This window comes from Salmo trutta, chromosome 10 (assembly GCF_901001165.1).
Source record: "Salmo trutta chromosome 10, fSalTru1.1, whole genome shotgun sequence".
NCBI classification, from domain to species: domain Eukaryota; kingdom Metazoa; phylum Chordata; class Actinopteri; order Salmoniformes; family Salmonidae; genus Salmo; species Salmo trutta.
The window spans coordinates 29,627,763-29,650,025 of record NC_042966.1 but is presented as its reverse complement, the minus strand read 5'-3'; the positions used below and the strand labels follow the sequence as shown (position 1 = coordinate 29,650,025).

General features: G+C 43.9%; 1 protein-coding gene across 1 annotated transcript in view; it reads right to left on the bottom strand.

The window, feature by feature from the left end:
* Nucleotides 1-8,784, bottom strand: part of msh6 (mutS homolog 6 (E. coli)) — a 34,217-nt gene extending 25,433 nt beyond the window's left edge. The window contains exons 1-2 of the mRNA XM_029765260.1: nucleotides 8,398-8,784; nucleotides 6,152-6,357 (exon numbers count right to left, since the gene is read on the bottom strand). Coding sequence (XP_029621120.1) covers nucleotides 6,152-6,357; nucleotides 8,398-8,657 — 466 coding nt within the window. The 5' untranslated portion in view covers nucleotides 8,658-8,784. The remainder of the gene's footprint in view (nucleotides 1-6,151; nucleotides 6,358-8,397) is intronic.
* Nucleotides 8,785-22,263: the final 13,479 nt, after the last annotated feature.

Below are 22,263 nucleotides of genomic sequence, written 5' to 3'. Positions count from 1 at the left end.
TGCACCCGATTCAGTTGCCCTGCGCGCCGACTAGGCCAACTGTTGCCATTTAGAAACTTTTCACGTGTCTGAAGGTACAAACTGCCTTCCCGGCGGGCCCAGAGAGCAAATGAAGTGTACTACAGGCCTAACGCTGGCCAATCGGACGGCCCAGATTGCCGTGTCTGCAGTAACGTAGCAGGCATAAGAAATCTACAGCAAAGTTGATACTGAGATTACAAAACATTTTAAACCATGACTAAAGAGAAAAATGTCAACGAATACAGCAAAGAGATGGTGTTTTTATGAGTGAGTTCATGTTTAAGTTCTTACTCAGCACTGTCAACACTTTGTATTCAACACTTTATGAGCCGTAAAATGTGCATTCTTCCTATTTCCACTCAGCGCTACAACAAGCAGTGCAACAGTAATGAATGAGTAGGAATGTGTATCTATAGGACTTGCGTTGTTATTATTAGCGGCTTGGGTCGAGGAATCTCTCTCTGTTCACAGAAGTAAAAATACGAACTTGTGCATGAGGCAGAAATAATGCGGTGCGACTCGAGTTGCCATCAGCTGGAAGACTGTCCCCTTTTGGTCAGTGGACAAAAGGGAGAGCAAAGGGCTGTTGAGAGGCGGACCCTCAAGCAGACTGATCATCAGATGCAGGCACATCACAATGTATGCTCACTCAGCTGTGCCTCAAGTAATACAACAGCTCTGTTACAGGTGTGATCATATAGCTTACCTCAAATTTTGAAATGTTTTTAAAATTATTTTTATGGCCTGAACAACAATGCATTGACAGGGCAATTCAAGCAAAGCCAGTATGCGTTGATAAATATATTGGGCCTATAGCTTACTGCTCAAACCTCATTGCTACAGTACTGTTTTTAATGCAGTCCCTCCAGGATTGCGCTGTCCTTTTTTGTGTGATTTCTGCAGCCAGAAATGCCTGATTTTGTGGCAGCTTTTTTGAAATTCTGCGATACATTTTGCGATGTTTTTTTTTCACGTTAAATTTCATAAAGCAATAAAAAGTCATGTGTGCTCAATTTTAAGCAGAATACATAATACAAAAACAATTTGAGTACTTTAGATGTTTTGATTTTGTTTATTTTCCTGAGAAAACAGCTCTGTCATAATCTACTCACACATTCACCTCTCCATCAGGCTTTGGGCTTGCTATCAACACAAGATGCATCTCACATTCCTACTCACGCTAGCTCTCTCTCAAAAAAAAAGTTGATTCAAAGCTGATCAATCGCTTTCAATTTAAGGATCAATATTTCTTTCTAACAAGTTGTCTTCAAAATACTTGATTGTGATTTTTTTCTCAAACGGTCGTAAGGGAGATAAAGAACAGAAAACGTCAAAATAGAGTATTAGGGTTGATATACACTCTTGAAACAGTATTACCATTTCTAAAAAAAATCCTGAAAGATTGTGCTTTAGTGATCCGTATTAAGTTTTAGAGTTTAAAACGGCAAAGCTGACAAATTGCACTCAGTGCTTTGAGCAGCGCTCTCCATAGACAGACTGGGGAGAGCAGAGTGCCGACCACCCTACTAAAGCCATGGTTAGCGGAGTACAAGTTTGAGTAAATCGCCACTCACCTTGATTCTTCCAGCGCTTGCCACAGTCTTCCCTGCTACCACTTCAGTCATGGTGATCTGCCGCTGCTGTGGGAACTGTTCTGACATTCTCATATGCTTTGCTGATTCCAAGTGATTGTTGAATTTCTCTAGTTTCAAAAAACATTTGGAAATTGTTTCGCACGGTCGTTTGTTGGCAAATAAGATTGATTTCTGTTCCTTGTACTGCCCGCCAGCCATCAACAATCAGCCATCATTCTCGCACGTGAACACGCTGACAGGCCAAGGGGAAAAAACTTTGATGTGTGGTTGGATTGGACGATTTTCCACAGTAACAGTGCAGTAATTAGTCAAAATTACAAACCCGCTTTTGATTGAACCCTTTTATGTGCAAAAAGTGCAGGGATATGTCAAAATTGCGAGCGCTCGCATAATATGCGCTGATTGGTTCATTTTGCATTAAATTATGCAATTGCAGAATCCTGGAGGGACTGTTAATTGGTTAACGTTGCGTAGGCTTATGGTTTTTTAAGTCATGTTAAAAAAAAAGCTGAGCAGTAGATCTCAGCTTGCATTTTGACTCAGTGATCTTTACTCATAAAAAGGTTGGTGACCACTGTTCTAGAGTTTTCCCTGTTAACACTATCAATTGTGATCGAATCAACGCAATATTAGTCACTTTCAATGCAACATACCGAAATAAAACAAACTATGCGAGAGATTTTGTTATAGGCAAAACACGGAGTAGGATTCTATTGCATTGACACCCACTACTCAGCCCGCATGCTACACAGACTGGTGCGGCATAAACAATCAGAGCTGCAGTAGGTCTATACGCAAATAGACCATTGCCACATATGGATCTGTGCCACTTACTTTGAACTGGACTGTGTTTACAGCATAAACGGTTGTGAGTAGATGTGCTTGTTTTGAGATCAAAGCAAAAGCTGCATGTAGCCACACGTGCACATTTTGGTCATATACTTTGCTATTTAATTAGTTATTAGCCAAGTTACAGATAATTTTTAGTCAGCAATAGGGGAGTGATTGCCTCCTACAAGAGCACAAAACATGAACATTTCTAGATATCTTTGAAATGCAAGTCCGGTAAAGAGCTTGTTTGTCGTCTTAAATGGGCAGTGTTGTATTTTGAGATAGGCTTTAATAAGATTGGTAGCCAATAGACAGAGGGCAGCATAATTTCTCAGATTTTCTGTAATAATGGTATGGGAATAATAATGCATTTTATTTTGTAAAGTGGTTTCTTGCATCAAACATGACAACATTTTCAGTCACTGTGTCTGAAGGACAAGGGGATAAATAGGGGGAAAAAATATATTTTACCTTTATTTAACTAGGCAAGTCAGTTAAAACCTCTTCGCTAGAGGGGGCAGTATTTTCACGGCCGGATGAAAAACGTACCCAATTTAAACAGGTTACTACTCTGGCTCAGAAACTAGAATATGCATATTATTAGTAGATTTGGATAGAAAACACTCTGAAGTTTCTAAAACTGTTGAATGGTGTCTGTGAGTATAACAGAACTTATATGGCAGGCAAAAACCTGAGAAAATTCCAAGCAGGAAGTGGCCTGTCTGAGAATTTGTAGTTCTTTTGGTTCTCTATCGAAACTACAGTATCTGTGAGGTTACGTAGCACTTTCTAAGCCTTCCATTGGCTCTCAAAAGCCTTCAGAAAGCGGATTGAGGCGTCTCCTGTCTCTGGGCAGAGTTTTGTAGCTCAGTTTGTCAGTGGTCTGCCTGGTTGGATAAGAGATTGGATATGCGCGTTCACGAGACCACACTGTTTTTTCTTTCAGCCTTTGAATGAATATGCTATTGTCCGGTTGGAATATTATCGCTATTTTACGAGAAAAATACCATAAAAATACCATTGATTTTAAACAGCGTTTGACATGCTTCTAAGTACGGTAATGGAACATTTAGAATTTTTTTGTCTCGAATTGTGCTCGCGCGTTACCTTTTGGATAGTGACCTGAACGCACGAACAAAACAGAGGTATTTGGACATAACTATGGATTATTTTGAACAAAAACAACAACATTTCTTGTGGAATTAGCAGTCCTGGGAGTGCATTCTGATGAAGATCAGCAAAGGTAATAACATTTTTCTAATACTAATTCTGAGTTTAGTGAGCCCCGAACTTGGCGGGTGTCTGAATAGCTCACCGTGATGGCTGAGCTATGTACTCAGAATATTGCAAAATGTGCTTTCGCCGAAAAGCTATTTTAAAATCTGACATAGCGATTGCATAAAGGAGTTCTGCATCTATAATTCTTAAAATAATTGTTATGCATTTTGTCAACGTTTATGATGAGTAATTTAGTAAATTCTCCGGAAGTTTGCGGTGGGAATACAATTTCTGAACATCACATCGCAATGAATAAAGCTGTTTTTTGATATAAATATGAACTTGATTGAACAAAACATGCATTGTATAACATAATGTCCTAGGAGTGTCATCTGATGAAGATCAAAGGTTAGTGCTTCATTTAGCTGTGTTTTGGGTTTTTGTGACATATATGCTTGCTTGGAAAATGGTTGTGTGATTATTTTGGGCTGTGTACTCTCCTAACATAATCTAATGTTTTGCTTTTGCTGAAAAGCCTTTTTGAAATCGGACAATGTGGTTAGATTAACGAGAGTCTTATCTTTAAAATGGTGTAAAATAGTTGTATGTTTGAAAAATTGTTATTATTGAATTTTAGGTTTTTGTATTTTGCGCCACGCTCTTCCATTGGATATTGGCGAGGCGTTCCGCTAGCGGAACCCCTAGATGTAAGAAGTTAACTTCACTAGGGTAGGGGGCAGCATTCGGTATTTTGGATGAAAAGCGTGCCCAAATTAAACTGCCTGCTACTCAGGCCCAGAAGCTAGGATATGCATATAAATCGGTAGATTTGGATAGAAAACACTCTAAAGTATCCAAAATCATGTCTGAGTATAACAGAACTGATATGGCAGGCGAAAACCTGAGGAAAATCCATCCAAGAAGTACTATTATTTTGAAAGGCTGTTTTTCCATTGAAAGCCTATCCACCATACAAAGACTTAGGACCCAGTTCACGATCTCTATGGCTTCTTCTACATGTGGCCAGTCTTTAGGCATTGTTTCAGGCTTTTACTCTGAAAAATGAGGGCGATACAGCACTTTCAATGAGCGGACAGTGGAAATTTCCAGACATGAGTCCAGCGTGTGATCGGGAGCGCGCCTTTGTTTCTCCTTTTCTATTGACGAAGCTTTTGTCCGGTTGAAATATTAGATTATTTATGACAAAAACAACCTGAGGACTGATTTTAAACATTGTTTGACATGTTTCTACGAACTTTTATTGTACTTTTTTGACTTTTCATCTGGATGTTGAGAGCGCGCTTTGTGCCTTTGGATTACTGAACTAAACGCACCAACAAAACTGAGGTTTTTGGACATTAAGAGGGACATTATCGAACAAAACAAACATTTATTGTGTAACATGGAGTCCTGGGAGTGCCACCAGATGTAGATCAAAGGTAAGTGATTAATTTAATTGCTATTTCTGACTTTTGTGAGTCCTCTCCTTGGCTGGAAAATGTCTGTATGGTGTTTTGTGGCTAGGCGCTGTCCTAACATAATCGCATGGTGTGCTTTCGCTGTAAAGCCTTTTTGAAATCTGACACAGCGGCTGGATTAACAAGAAGTTCATCTTTAAAATGGTGTATAATACTTGTATGGTTGAGGAATTTTAATTATGGGATTTCTGTTTGAATTTGGCGCCCTACAATTTCACTGGCTGTTGTCGAGGTGGGACACTAGCGTCCCAATGATACCAGAGAGGTTAAGAACAAATTCTTATTTACAATGACGGCCTAGGAACAGTGGGTTAACTGTCTTGTTCAGGGGAAGAACGACAGATTTTGTACCTGCAATTTTTTTCTCTCCACAAGTTGCATGAAATGCAGCCCTACATTGAACACCACACATTGGCTGCTACTGTAGGCTGAATGATAGAACAGCTATTTCCATGTTAAAATGTTATGGGATGCATTTTCTCCTTTGTTTTTGATGGTAGGCCATTCTGGTAGGCCTACATTATGATCAAATAGCCACAGTAGCCTACATAGCCACTTAACACTGTAACCTAAAGCAGGTACAGCCTCAGTGTTCACAGTAAACGCACGCGGGAAGTTGCACTGAATTTTCACAACATTCAAGTTTGCGCTCAGCAGACCTGAAATTTGCTCAATGCCGAAAACATTGCTTTAGAATCAATAAAACCATTTTTTGGAGAAGCTATTGCTGTAGTAACCGCTTAACTGGCATCTTACATCACTAGCTGTAGCATAGCTAGAATTAGCCTGATATCAGATTTACTTGTGCCATCTTGCAAACTCCTATGGTCATTGTCTTCCATGACAACAAACATAGGAGTTGGAAAGACAGAACAAACAGATCTGGGGCCAGGCTAACCAAGAACAGATGACAATAGATGTCCACCTGCACAGGCTAGGTGAGTGACGCAGCACGCTGTAGATAGCAAAGGAAGGGAGTTTTGGACAGGTAAATCATAGCTTTCTCACCTTGATACTCGCGGATATATTTGGTGCTGACCCAGCCCCTGGTCGGTGGCTCGTCGAAGAAGTGGACATGCAGGCGCTGGCTTTTACCCCTGCCCCTCATCTGCTGCCCGCTGACAGGCTGGGGCACTACCATACACGGCCACCAGGGGTGCCCCTCTAGCTTGGCCCACACCAAGGCTCCGGCACTGAATGGACATGGTGCCGGACTGGAAGAAAATGAGATGGAGAATTAAAATATCAGACAACAGGTTACCTAGTAACAATCTCTCCTGTCAACCCAAGTGTCTACTTGTTGAACTTCCCTTTATGGATTTGAAAGGAAATCACTGGTATAGTAACTCCCTTGTCTACTCTAGCCAATGCCTACTCCAATCCAATTCTTTTTACATGTGGGGAGCAGTGAACGAGTGCACACTTCAAGGGGAAAGGGAGGTTGAGGGAAATATGGATCCGTCCCATTCATTTGTTTTACAATAACCTAAGGTAGCAGGCGTAAAAGAAAACACCTGAGCGTTGTTTCCACATCCAGTTTTCAGCTGAAAATTAAGCTAGGTTGAATGGGGTTGAATTAGCTTTATCACAGAGTTTCTAAACCCAGAGGCGCAAGATCATGAGACGGGAATGCTTGTGAAACAGACCAGGCCGGATTTTGGGGTTTGAGAAGTAAAAAAAAAAATAATAATCTTCCTTGTTAATTTTCTCAAAATCTAAAAAGGCACAACCTAGATTTGAGCAAATGTCTTAAGTAGATGAACATATTACTCCAACCTTGTGAAACTGATATGTTTACATTTTTGTCAAAAACAACTTTGTCAAAGGAGTGCCTTTGATTTGATGGCCTGCACAGGTGCTGTTCACCACGGGTTGACCATTAGACAGGATGATGTGTTTCTGCGCATCGTGTCTAATGGTCGGTGTGATCGGGGATTTATATTGAAGAAGCAGCTTCTGCCCGTCTTTGGCTGTATCCCTTAAAACCGGATGCATCCGGTTGTTGTCAACTCAGCTAACGCCTCGTTCACACCAACAGCATCATTGCGCAAAATGGTACGCAGCATCATCTGGATGTGTGTGCAACAAAAGTTCAACAATCACCTTCTGCTACCATTTCTGTCAAGCCATCTATGCATACAGTTTCCCAAATACGTTCGATCAACGCAACGCTGCAGGGCAAATGCAGCATTCCATTGGAAATGAATGTACTTCCACAGATAGAACAATGAGCCAGATGTTTCACCAGATGTATAAATGTGAGGCATCTGCTTGGCGTTTCCACTCACTACCAAATATGGTAGTGAGAGGAAGTCCAGTGGCTGGCAGTGGGAGAAGATGGATTTTGGCTGACATTCTCATCAATGAAATATTTGATCTCAACACAGTTCTGTTCCCAAAACTAAAATGTTATTTACAGAGTGGACTACATTTTGTTGACTTTACCCTTTGCGAAAGTTGTAAAAAAAAAATCGCGTTGTTTAGTAGGAGTGTAAAGGCGAATTCAGTTATTACACATGGCACTTGATAGAGTAGGCCTTCCCGAACGGAAATATGCAGATGCATGCTAGAACGTGTCAATAGGCTCTCACTAGCTCGTACTTGGCTCTGTCCACCTCCTTGCTTGTTCTACCCACTACGACGAATTTGTTCCCATTGGAAACGGCAGGCTGTTGTCTATCTTGGTTTAGTTATAAAAACAATCATTGGTACTTCTGGTGTTCCAAAATGAAATGGACACTGATCGAGGCTTAAACCTAGTTTCACATATATCTTAAGATATGGTATGATGCCTTGCCCCTTTGAATATAATTGGTCTCCCTGGGTCTACGTCCACCCGCATCATGCCAGTCACGAAAGTGTTGAATTACATGACACGTTCTCCCGCCAAATGACGCATGCATGTTACTTTGCACATTGACATGCTTGATCAGAATGTATCATTACTCCAACAGCAACACTGTCAGAAAACAGCTACACAACGAAGTGTGTTGAAGGATTGAGACACAAATAACATTACTAGTTAAGTGATCAGCTGGTTAGCCAGTTTTATCCAGCCACTAATCTGTCTAAATCGTATTGCATTACATAACGTATGTCCTGTGTAGACGAGAGAGTTAGCCATTTCACAAATCAATTAGCATTTCTGCACGAGTTATAATTAGCTACTGTAGCTAGCTACCGCTAAAACCACTAGCCACAACAAAGCAACTCGTTGTTTGTGCTAGCTAACTAATTTGAGCCATCTGTCTTACCTCTCCTTTATTGTTAGTGTCTTATTCCCAAAGAGTTTGCCGAATCCACCTTTGCTCGCTTTTGCATTAAGGGGTTTTGTAGGAGTCTTTTTGGTGGTGGGAGTTTGAGATGCATGCTTAGCTTCTTCTTTTGGAGAGCTGTTCTTTTTTCGAACTGAGGATGGCAAGTCGGCTTCTGCGGGCGAGGGACTCGGTTTCGCCTTCGGAACCGGTGGCGGAGACTTATTGAAAAAATTGAAAATGCTGCTTTGCTTCGCCATAAAGCCTGTTTATGGAAAAATGTATAATAAAGTGATTTAGTTCATCAAATGTTTAGAATCTGCTAACTCTGTCTGGTCTGCAGGCATCAGTGCTCGTGCACTGTTCGCGGGAAATTCTCAGAAGGTAAAAGGTCATGTGGGAGTGGCTACAAGGGAATTCAGCCAATGGCAAACCATCTTTATTCTTGGTATTTATTAATCAAATATTTTTGGGTTCATGCTGGTCCATGTCAAACAATTAAAACATGTATTTTCTCTGCCCGAGTAAGAATAAGTTCATAGATATTTGTATTTATTTAGGAGTTACATTTCATCATGATACAGACCGACTATGTTATGCGATAGCCACACATCACCAGCAGAGGGCAGTAGTGGTATTTGTATAATTGATTGCAGATTATGGGAGACGAGTTTAAACCTAACGTGTAATCATTCATCATAGATAACTTTGGAATTCACCCTGTGAATTGTTCGTCCCATTTCACAAACTGTGAGTTTCCCTTATATTTTGATTTACCATTCTAACAGTCCCCCCAAAAATTTAATCACTAGACTTTCACTCTTCTCTTCCCCAATATGAGGACCAGGACCCTCATTTTTCTACCTGGTTGTTGGAGATAAACTAGTGTAAACTAACCACACCCCCAAAAATATCCGGTGATATGTTTTATTGAGAGTGCCCTCCCATCAAGCTAAACAACACAGATTTGTAAAACATCTCATATCTTACCAGGGCACAACTTTGGTTTTAGAAGTGGGGAGGAGAGACATCTAACATCACTCCTCTCCTCTTTCTCTTGTTAAAATTTCTCTCTCCTCTTCTCTATCCCTATATATATATATATATATATATATATATATATATATGAGAATATGCATTTTTAAGTCAGAATATAAAACATATAAAATGTCCACATCCAACTTAACAGGTGCAGAAGAGCAGATCTAAAAATAAAAGGAATGGCCACAACTCTGGTATGTTCCCATGGTGATTTAATCATCAGGTCAAACCACTGGAGTCACATGACTTGGACTTGAGTCTGACTCGAGTCACAAATTTGACTTGGACTTGCAAGCATGAAACTGAATATATATTTGAATAGGTTACATATAGCCTACCATTTCTATTGTATATGTATACCTTTGCTTATTTGATCAGGTCAATAACATAGGCCTACGGAAATGCACCAAATTATTGTTTCAAAGACATCTATCAATCGGTGCTTCAGAACCAAAAAGTTGATTGTTGACCAGTGACGCGTAATCACCATTGGCGCGCGAAGGCAGTCGCACGTTTCCAGATTAATGACCAGAAAGCGCTTTGCATGGCAAAAATAGAGTAGTTTACCTACGTTAATATTATCCATATAAAGTACTGTTTAGCAACCCGCTATGAATGCATCTTTTCCACAATAGGCTAACTGGTGATTTCATTGACCATTTTCATATTTCAGATAGGCCTAGTTTGGGTGTGTTATAATTATATAACTCAGTGGTGGTACTGCATATGTCTAAAGATAGCTGTAACATCGTACTACCTGCAATACTCATGGGATGAAGATGTAACATTCTGGCGAATTAACTAGGATATTTGTGAGGAAGAAAAAAAGGCTACAGACAAATCATGCTTCCATCTGATACAGCAACACCCCAGCAATAGGATCCTGCTTGCTCTGGACTCCAGAGAAGTGACAATGTGACATGATATTCCTATTTAACATTGACTGCTAACATGAATGACTTCCAGCTGAAAATGCAGGCGTAAAACGCATTTTATTTCTGTAAATAAACTCAGAAAAAAAAGAAACGTCTCTTTTTCCGGACCCTGTCTTTCAAAGATAATTCATATAAATCCAAATAACCTCACAGATCTTCATTGTAAAGGGTTTAAACACTGTTTCCCATGCTTGTTCAATGAACCATAAACAATTAATGAACATGCACCTGTGGAACGGTTGTTAAGACACTAACAGCTTACAGACAGTAGGTAATTAAGGTCACAGTTATGAAAGCTTAGGACACTAAAGAGGCCTTAAATTGCAATGTCCGTACTGTGAGACGCCTAAGACAGAGCTACAGGGAGACAGGGCGGACAGCTGATAATCCTCGCAGTGGCAGACCATGTGTAACACCTGCACAGGATCGATACATCCGAACATCACACCTGCGGGACAGGTACAGGATGGCAACAACAACTGCCCGAGTTACACCAGGAATGCACAATCCCTCCATCAGTGCTCAGACTGTCCGCAATAGGCTGAGAGAGGCTGGACTGAGGGCTTGTAGGCCTGTTGTAAGGCAGGTCCTCACCAGACATCACCAGCAACAACGTCGCCTATGGGCACCGTCGCTGGACCAGACAGGACTGGCAAAAAGTGCTCTTCACTGACAAGTCGCGGTTTTGTCTCACCAGGGGTGATGGTCGGATTCACATTTATCGTCGAAGGAATGAGCGTTACACCGAGGCTTGTACACTGGAGCGGGATCAATTTGGAGGTGGAGGGTCCATCATGATCTGGGGCGGTGTGTCACAGCATCATCGGACTGAGCTTGTTGTCATTGCAGGCAATCTCAACACTGTGCGTTACAGGGAAGACATCCTCCTCCCTCATATGGTACCCTTCCTGCAGGCTCATCCTGACATGACCCTCCAGCATGACATTGCCACCAGCCATACTGCTCGTTCTGTGCATGATTTCCTGCAAGACAGGAATGTCAGTGTTCTACCATGGCCAGTAAAGAGCCCGGATATCAATCCCATTGAGCACGTCTGGGACCTGTTGGATCGGAGGGTGAGGGCTAGGGCTATTCCACCCAGAAATGTCCGGGAACTTGCAGGTGCCTTGGTGGAAGAGTGGGGTAACATCTCACAGCAAGAACTGTCAAATCTGGTGCAGTCCATGAGGAGGAGATGCACAGCAGTACTTAATGCAGCTGGTGGCCACACCAGATACTGACTGTTACTTTTGATTTTGACCCCCCCTTTGTTCAGGGACACATTATTCCATTTCTGTTAGTCACATGTCTGTGGAACTTGTTCAGTTTATGTCTCAGTTGTTGAATCTTGTTGTGTTCATACAAATATTTACACGTTAAGTTTGCTGAAAATAAACGCAGTTGACAGTGAGAGGACGCTTATTTTTTTGCTGAGTTTAGTATGGTGATCAAGAATATGAAACATTTACTTTGCAAGCTCAACAGCAATGGGGCACCAATTACTAGCATAGGCCTAGTGGTCTTTTGGTACGTCAACATTGCTTGAAATTGATAATTTACTTTTGAAGCTTGTATTTGGAATTTGTTGTTAAAATGTATTACTACATAATAAAAATGTGTTGTAGACAAAATAATGAAAAGGACTGACTGATAGCCCCAATAAGTAGACAAAGATTTGTAGTTGAACAAGTCATTGCCTGAAGTTATTTTTTTTTACTTGACTTGAGACTTGACTTGACCAGCTCTTAGAATCCACGACTTGGACTTGACTCGAGACTTAACACGTTCTACTTGGGACTCGACTTGAGACTTGGACCTTGTGACTTGTTTGTGACTCGAATAATAGTGACTTGGTCCCACCTCAGTCACACACCACTGTGAAACACACCTACTGTACTTAAATAACCTCTAGAGGCATGTACATCCGGTCAACTGAATACATATAATACATTAACGTCATAATAAATATTACATAGTAGACATGAATACATTTTGGTTTGTTTATCCATTTCTATTGATATAGGAGCACAATAGATTAAAAACGTGAGACAAATGAGTCAATCATTTTGTAAACAATATTATATAGGGAAAATGGAAAAGTTCCCCTGTGAGCAGAACACATTTTATAGAAAAGGTTTTATATTTACTTTCTCATTTAGACCACTTGGAGACAGTGTGTTGAGGAAATGTATCGAAAAGGATTCTCGTCTAAGGAGGAAATTGTCAGTACCGCCCCCTCTACATGTAAATTTCACATATTTAATTCCCGTGTAGCGGAGAGAGGACAAGTTGTGCAAGTTGTCCACCTGGGCCTTGTTTTGTGAGCGTTGTGTTGTGAGCACCACACCAGTAGTCTACTACGGTATGTTGCAGCCCAGCTGCAGTAATTTGTCTTCTCATGGTAAGTTCTCACTTGCTTTGTTCTCACCTTTGTCTCTCCCACTCACTTCCTGTTCTTCTTCTCTCCCTCGAGTCCCTCCTGCAAATTAATTAAAGCACTGTGCACCCTATTTTTTTGGTTCTACCTGTTTCTCACTTCCTCCATATTGTAGGACTTTCTTCCCTTTTTCCCATTTTTAGATTGTGTTTCTCATTGCACCTCTCCATATTTTGTGGGGTTCTAAGCCTCTCCCCCTCTCCCTATTTGTAGGTTCTAGGTATTTTTCACACAACGCTCCTTATACCTCTACTGTTGAGCAATGTTCACTTCCAAACCTTCCTACTAAGTCTGGTTTCTCACTGATTTAATTTCTTTGGCTGCTCCATAGAGCATGTGTGTTTAGCCTGACTGTGTATTACATGCTTTTTGAAGCGCCTACTGAATGCATGATTATTGAAGCTCTGCTATGCATGCATAATAATTGAGTGGAAAGTATTTGAGTTGTGCTTTAAACCCCTATACCTGGGAGGGATGTATAGGCTACAGTTTGCTGTGGAATTTGAAACGATTAAAATTTGAGCACGTTTGTAGCGATATTCTGTGGGGGATAGATTGCTTCTATCAGCCTGTAAGTCCCATTTTTTGTCATCTCCCCTCTGCCAGTGTCTCATGTAATCCGCTCTATGAACTGTACTGTGTTTATTCATTTAATTATAATAAAAATGGTTTCATTTGCAAAACCCCATGCTTGCTGTCTGTGGTGTCTTTGAAAACTGTAAGAATCTGGTGTCAGAGAGAGAGAGAGCTTTTCCCATAACATCTACATTTTAGACGTTCTAGCCCTTCTCTACTCAACTCTCCTCTGCTGACATTTCTGTCTCACTATGGTGCAATAGTCTTGTACTTTGGTTTTCCTCACAGAAAGTGTTCACAGAAACTGTGAACTAATAGATATTTTGGATAATTACACCAAATTACACCTATTAACTCGTCCAATTATGTAATTCATTGTTTTAGATCCAACCAAAGCCTGAACACATGGATAGCAGCTCCCTTGTCCCTGGAGCCAACCTGCTGATCAGACCGGACACGTTGCGTGCACGAGCGTCGCAAAATCATTTTAGAAATCCATGTTATTTAATTATTGCACCCACACTGCTCGCGCGCGCCAACGAGCGTCTGTGTTGCCAAGGGCTAAAATAGAAGTCATTCCTATTTCTGACGCAGATCACGCTGCAAGTCCTGCCTCTCCCATCTCCTCATTGGTTTATAGAAACAGGTACCCAAGTGCCATCTCCTCATTGGTTATACCCACGTTGGTGATTGAAAGACGAAATGTTTTGCCGATTGTCGTGGTAATACTATGAAAGTGTAGATGCCAATCACCATATAAATTCAAAGATGAAAAAGCCTGGAAGGAGGAGAAATTACTAGAAACGATTCGGTTGGCCGTTTTATGTGTGGATTAATTGTCGGAGTAGAGGACCTTGTACATTTCAGGTAAAATAACAACTCAATGTTTATATCCCAGGACAAATTAGCTAGCAACAGCAAGCTAGCTAAATAGGACAAATTAGCTAGCAAGTGCAAGCTAACTAGCTAAATTGCCATACATGTTTAATGCTTTTCGACCTGTCCCCAAATTAATGTCATTGGTTCAGTGTTTGTTTTGATATTTAAAACTCCGTGTCGTGATTGCGTTTGGTGTAGGGGGACAAAATAAATTTATGCACGATAGTGCACGATGGCGCACTCGCGCAGCCGGTTTGGGTTCCGTGTTAGCTGTTCAGTGTTCACACATCTGTGTCATCTCAAATTAACATTGTAAAACACAGTGCATAAAACCAGATCTGAGTTCAAATACTATTTGAAATAATTGAGCTTGATTGAGCTTGCCTGTTGCAATGAAACCAATAGAAAAGCCCCAAAAGTTCCAACCCCACACACCTGGCACTTCAGGAAGGCTAAACCAAACTGTCAAAGTATTTAAAAGATTTCAAATAATATTTTGACCCAGGTATGCATGAAACTAACTACAGTAACGATGGCTGCGTCACACAGGCAGCCCAAATCTTTTTTTTTTTACTAATTGGTATTTTGAAAAAGATCTGATGTGAAAAGATCTGATGTGATTGGTCAAAATACTGCTTGTGTAAACACAGCCTACAGTATGTGATGAGTAGAGTCTGTTTTTTTGGTTGTTTTTTCTTTGACTTCCAGCATTATCCACTAGGTTTGCTGCAGGTAGAAAATCCTGGAAAATTTTATTTAATGGACACAAACTGTCTGAAATCAATCAATCAATGTCTGGTTGTGTGTGAGTGTTTGGTGGATGGATTGCCTGAGCCAGGGGATGCGAAGCTCTACAAATCTTAATTGCACCAAGCCTATTGTTTGGCAGGGAATACTTTTTGTAGATAAGTGATTCTATACCTCACTTTGCTCAAGCTAATCGAAGTTGTTGCTAAAAATAGGTAAATTATGGGCAGTTTAAGCAGAGAGTCAATAAAACCAACCATGGAAGTACGTTGTACTCAAACCCAGGTCCAGTGACTGTTATGCCGACAGTTTGGCTTCTTCGCATAACGGTTAAAAGGCATTGGACATTGGACAAAAGGCATTGGACAAAAGGTTCGGACCTTTTGGTGTAACGGTTAAGGTGTTGGCTTGAAAGTCACTGGACCAGAGTTTGATTCCCGGTCAGGGCTACCCCGAGTTAGCTACAACAAACTTCCATGGTTGGTTTCATCCGATGGAGAGGATCAGCCTGAATAAAGTTTTCCCTGACGAAATAGTAGACTTTGTGCAATTAATATTGCTAAAGCTACGCCTCCCCTGACTTAGGCAATCCCCCCACCAAACACTCACGCACAAGCAGACACTGGTTAATTGATTGATTGGAGACAGCTTGTGTCAATTAAATAACATTTTCAATAGGATTTTCAACCTGCAGCAAACCTAGTGGATAATGCTGGAACTACCATTCAAAGAAAAAACGACCAAAACAACTGGCCCTAGTGATGAGTCAGCCTCATCACCTCCATTGAACAATGATTCATTAAATAAAATATCTCTCTCTGCCGTAAAAGTATACATAATTATGCATGGTGGTAGCCTAATTGTCACAGGCAGCCCAATTCAGATTTTTTCCCCACTAATTGCTATTTTGACCAATCAGGTCAGCTCTTTTGCCAATAATTGGGCAAAAGATCAGAATTGTGCTACCTGTGTAAATGCAGCCTACATGCTTGAAATGAAAAGCGTTTATATTTCTAAGTATTAGACAGACAATTTTCTCTGGGAACAAGTCAGGGACATAATTTAATCAAGCAACCATGGATGAAGGCATCCCGGAAACTGCAGGCAGGGCATTACGAAAAGAAAGGGTACTGTATGTTTAGAGAAGAAAAGGTTCGGTATGCCCTCAGAATAGCCTCAATTTGTCAGGGCATGGACTCTACAAGGTGTAGAAAGTGTTCCACAGGGTTGCTGGCCCATGTTGACTCCAATGCTTCCCACAGTTGTGTCAAGCTGGCTGGATGTGTCACGGTTGTCGTCGGTGAAAGAGGACCAATACGCAGCAGGTACGTGTATGCTCATTTTAAATGATTATTTATTTTCAAAACAACTGAATACAAAAATAACAAAACCACTAGAAACGAACGAACGAACGACAACAAACAGTCTGGCCAAGCATAGGCTCAACACAGAACAATCACCCACGAATTACAAACACAAACACACCCTAATATATGGGACTCTCAATCAAAGGCAGATAGACAACACCTGCCTTCAACTGAGAGTCCCAACCCCAATCAGCACAACATAGAAACACACTCACCAGACTACACATAGAAATACATAAACATAGAACATCAACCCAAAACCCCGGAAATACTAAATCAAACCCCCCTTTGAACAAACACACCACCCTGAACCACATAAAACAAATACCCTCTGTCACGCCCTGACCAAACTACAAAACAATTAACCTTATATACTGGCCAGGACGTGACAGTACCCCCCCCTTAAAGGTGCTACCCCGGAAGCACCTTAACAAAAAAAAATACCCCAAACAATACCCAAAAGAAAAATTCCCCCTTACTAAAGGGAGGGAAGGGAGGGTGGCTGCCGTCAACGACGGCACTGTGCTACACCCCCCCTCCCCAACCCACCTATTTTTGGAGGTGGCTCCGGCTCAGGCCGTTCCAGGCTGTCTGGGCAGTCTGGCAGCTCGGGACAGTCTGGGCAGTCTGGCAACTCGGGACAGTCTGGGCAGTCTGGCAACTCGGGACAGTCTGGCAACTCAGGACAGTCTGGCAACTCAGGACAGTCTGGGCAGTCTGGCAACTCGGGACAGTCTGGGCAGTCTGGCAACTCGGGACAGTCTGGGCAGTCTGGCCACTCCGGCAGTTCAGGGCAGTCTGGCCACTCCGGCAGTTCAGCGCAGTCTGGCCACTCCGGCAGTTCAGCGCAGTCTGGCCACTCCGGCAGTTCAGCGCAGTCTGACCACTCCGACGACTGTTGACTGACGGGCAGCTCCGACGACTGTTGACTGGCGGGCAGCTCCGACGACTGTTGACTGGCGGGCAGCTCCGACGACTGTTGACTGGCGGGCAGCTCCGACGACTGTTGACTGGCGGGCAGCTCCGACGACTGTTGACTGGCGGGCAGCTCCGACGACTGTTGACTGGCGGGCAGCTCCGACGACTGTTGACTGGCGAGGCTGGGTTTACGCACTTGCCGTTTAGTGCGGGGAGCGGGAACAGGACGAGTCGGACTGGGTGGACGCACTTCCGGGTCCGCACGAGAGACAGGAGCTGGAAACCCAGGGCTATGGAGGCGCACAGCCGGTCTAGATCTTACCTCCTGCACAACCCGCCTTGGCTGGATGGAACTAGTAGCCCTGTATGAGCGGAGTGCTCGTACAGGGCAGACTGGGCTGTGCAGGGGCCTGATGGTAGCCGTGCGTAGAGCGGGAGTTGGGTAGCCTGGTCCTCGGAGGCGTACCGGCGACCAGATGCGCTGCGCAGGCATCCTCCTACCAGGCTGGATGCCCGCTCTAGCACGGCACCTGCGAGGGGCTGGAATAACTCGCACCGGACTGTGCGTGCGTATGGGTGAGATAGTGCGCTTCTCAGCAAAACATGACGCTCCCCACCTCATACGCTCCTCCATATAACCACGGGTAGCTGGCTTCCGGCTCTTCCTTCGCCTAGCCAAACTACCCGTGTGCCCCCCCCAAAAAAATTATTGGGGGTGCCTCTCGTGCTTCTCCCTCAGCGCGTCTCTGGCCTCGTACCATCGCCTCTCCGCCTTGGCTGCCTCAATTTCCCACTGCGGGCGCTGATAATCCCCAGCCTGATGCCAAGGTCCGGCCCCGTCCAGAATTTCTTCCCAAGTCCACTTCTCCCGCCAGTCCAACTCGAACGCCGTCTGCTCCTTCCTCTGCTGCTTGGTCCTTGAGTGGTGGGTGATTCTGTCACGGTTGTCGTCGGTGAAAGAGGACCAATACGCAGCAGGTACGTGTATGCTCATTTTAAATGATTATTTATTTTCAAAACAACTGAATACAAAAATAACAAAACCACTAGAAACGAACGAACGAACGAACGAACGAACGAACGAACGAACGAACGAACGACAACAAACAGTCTGGCCAAGCATAGGCTCAACACAGAACAATCACCCACGAATAACAAACACAAACACACCCTAATATATGGGACTCTCAATCAAAGGCAGATAGACAACACCTGCCTTCAACTGAGAGTCCCAACCCCAATCAGCACAACATAGAAACACACTCACCAGACTACACATAGAAATACATAAACATAGAACATCAACCCAAAACCCCGGAAATACTAAATCAAACCCCCCTTTGAACAAACACACCACCCTGAACCACATAAAACAAATACCCTCTGTCACGCCCTGACCAAACTACAAAACAATTAACCTTATATACTGGCCAGGACGTGACAGGATGTCCTTTGGGTGGTGGACCATTCTTGAGACACACAGGACACTGTTGAGCGTGAAAAACCCAGCAGCGTTGCAGTTCCTGACACAAACCAGTGTGCCTGTCACCTACTACCACACCCCATGTAAAGGCACATAAATATTTTGTTTTGCCCATTTACCTTATGAATGGCACACATACACAATCCATGTCTCAATTGTCTCAAGGCTTAAAAATCCTTAATTTACCATTCTCCCTTCATCTACACTGATTGAAGTAGATTTAATAAGGGATCAATAAGGGATCATAGCTTTCACCTGGATTCACCTGGTCAATCTATGTCATGGAAAGAGCAGGTGTTCTTAATGTTTTGTACACTCATTGTAGCGGTGTGGGCTTTATTGAGAAAAAACAAATGAGTCCTGTACAGTTGTTTTTCCATCTTCATAAAATGTGTTCTAGTCCATAGCACATGTATCCCCTGGCAGCTTCTCTCTCTCTCTCTCTCTCTCTCTGTGTCTCTCTCTCTGTGTGTGTGTGTGTCTCTCTCTCTGTGAGAGTGTGTCTCTCTCTCTGCGTGTGTCAGTCAGGGTGCTACTCTTTGTGGCTTCTTAATGAGCTCAAACTCACTATAAGCTAGTCCTCCAGAGCTGTTGTTGATACTGACAATGCAATACATTCCTCAATGCAATACATTCCTCAATGCAAAACATTTGCACTGCTCTCTTTCTCCCTCTCGGTTTCTTTCACCCCCCCCCCCCCCCTCTCTCTCTCTCTCTCTCTCTCTCTCTCTCTCTCTCTCGCTCTCACACACTCTCCCCCCCCCCCCCCCTCTCTCTCTCTCTCTCTCTCTCTCCTGTTTACTGTTATTTCTTAGCCTCTTCGCTATGTTGGGACAGCACTACAAACTCCTGTCCACACTGAAAATCCCTTGTCACTCAAACTCTCAATCCCTTAAATGTAGAGGAGAGAGAGAGAGAGAGAGAGAGAAAGAGAGAGAGAGAGAGAGAGAGAGAGAGAGAGAGAGAGAGAGAAAAAAGCTTGAGCAGCTGCACTGAAACACCCGGAGCTATGAAGTAAATGCCTGTCTCCTTCTCTCCTTGTGTGAAGTAAATGCCTGTCTCCTTCTCTCCTCCTACGAAGTAAATGCCTGTCTCCTAATATGAAGTAAATGCCTGTCTCCTTCTCTCCTCGTATGAAGTAAATGCCTGTCTCCTTCTCTCCTCCTACGAAGTAAATGCCTGTCTCCTTCTCTCCTCCTACGAAGTAAATGCCTATCTCCTAATATGAAGTAAATGCCTGTCTCCTTCTCTCCTCCTACGAAGTAAATGCCTGTCTCCTAATATGAAGTAAATGCCTGTCTCCTTCTCTCCTCGTATGAAGTAAATGCCTGTCTCCTTCTCTCCTCCTACGAAGTAAATGCCTGTCTCCTAATATGAAGTAAATGCCTGTCTCCTTCTCTCCTCGTATGAAGTAAATGCCTGTCTCCTTCTCTCCTCCTACGAAGTAAATGCCTGTCTCCTAATATGAAGTAAATGCCTGTCTCCTTCTCTCCTCCTACGAAGTAAATGCCTGTCACCTAATATGAAGTAAATGCCTGTCTCCTTCTCTCCTAATATGAAGGAAATGCCTGTCTCCTTCTCTCTTCCTACGAAGTAAATGCCTGTCTCCTTCTCTCCTCCTATGAAGTAAATACCTCTCTTCCTCTCCTCCCATGAAGTAAACACGTCCCCTCCCCCTCCACATATACCCCCCTCCCCCTCCACATATACCGCCCTCCCCCTACACATACCCCCCTCCACATACCCCCCTCGCTCCACATATACACCCCCTCCACATACTCCCCCTCCCCTCCACATACTCCCATCCCCCTCCACATATACCCTCCTCCCCCTCCACATACCCCCCTCCCCCTCCACATATAACCTGTCCTCCCCCTCCACATACCCCCCTCGCTCCACATATACACCCCCTCCACATATTCCGCCTCCCCTCCACATACCCCCCTCCCCCTCCACATATACCCTGTCCTCCCCCTCCACATATACCCTGTCCTTCTACTCCACATATACCCTGACTTCCTCCTCCACATATACCCCCCTCCACATATACCCCCTTCCCCTCCTCATACCCCCCCACTCCACATATACCCCGCCTCCCCTCCACATACTCCCCTCCCCCTCCACATATACAACCCCCCTTCCACATATACCCCCCTCCACATATACCACCCTTCCCCTCCACATACCCCCCTCCACATATACCCCCCTCCCACTCCACATACCCCTCTCCACATATACCCCCCTTCCCATCCACATACCCCCCTCGCTCCACATATACCCCCCCTGCACATACTCCCCCCTCCCCTCCACATACTCCCCCTCCCACTCCCCATGACCCTGTCCTCCTACTCCACATACACCTTGACTTCCTCCTCCACATACCCCCCCTCCACATACTCCCCCTCCCCCTCCACATATACCCCTTCTCCCCCTCCCCATATACAACCCTCCCCCTCCACATATACCCCCCTCCCCCTCCACATATTTCACCCTCCCCCTCCACATACTCCCCTTCTCCCCCTCCACATATACCCCCTCCATCTCCACATATACCCCCTACCCCTCCACAACTACCCCCCTCCCCCTCCACATATAACCTGTCCTCCCCCTCCACATATAACCTGTCCTCCCCCTCCACATATACCCTGTCCTTCTACTCCACATATACCGTGTCCTCCCCCTCCACATATACCCCTCCTCCCACCACATATACCCCCCTTCCAGAAATACCCTCCTCCCCCTCCACATATACCCCCTCCCTCTCCACATTTACCCTGTCCTTCACATATACCCTGTCCTCCCCCTCCACATATACCCCCCCTCCACATACTCCACCCTCCACCTCCACATATACGCCCTCCCCTCCACATACTCCACCCTCCACCTCCACATATACCCCCTCCCCATATACCCCCCTCCCCCTCCACATATACCCTGTCCTCCCCGTTCACATACACCCTGTCATCCCCTTCCACATATACCCACCCCCCCTCCACATATACCCTGTCCTCCCACTCCACATATACCCTGTCCTCCTACTCCACATATACCCTGTCCTCCTACTCCACATATACCCTGTCCTCCTACTCCACATATACCCTGTCCTCCTACTCCACATATACCCTGTCCTCCTACTCCACATATACCCTGTCCTCCCACTCCACATATACCCTGTCCTCCTACTCCACATATACCCTGTCCTCCTACTCCACATATACCCTGTCCTCCTACTCCACATATACCCTGTCCTCCCCCTCCACATATACCCTGTCCTCCTACTCCACATATACCCTGTCCTCCTACTCCACATATACCCTGTCCTCCTACTCCACATATACCCCGACTTCCTCCTCCACACATACCCCCCTCCACATATACCCCCCTTCCCCTCCACATATACCCCCCTTCCACAAATACCCCCCTCCCCCTCCACATATATCCCCCCTCCACATATACTTGACAGGTTATTGCCTTCACTGCATC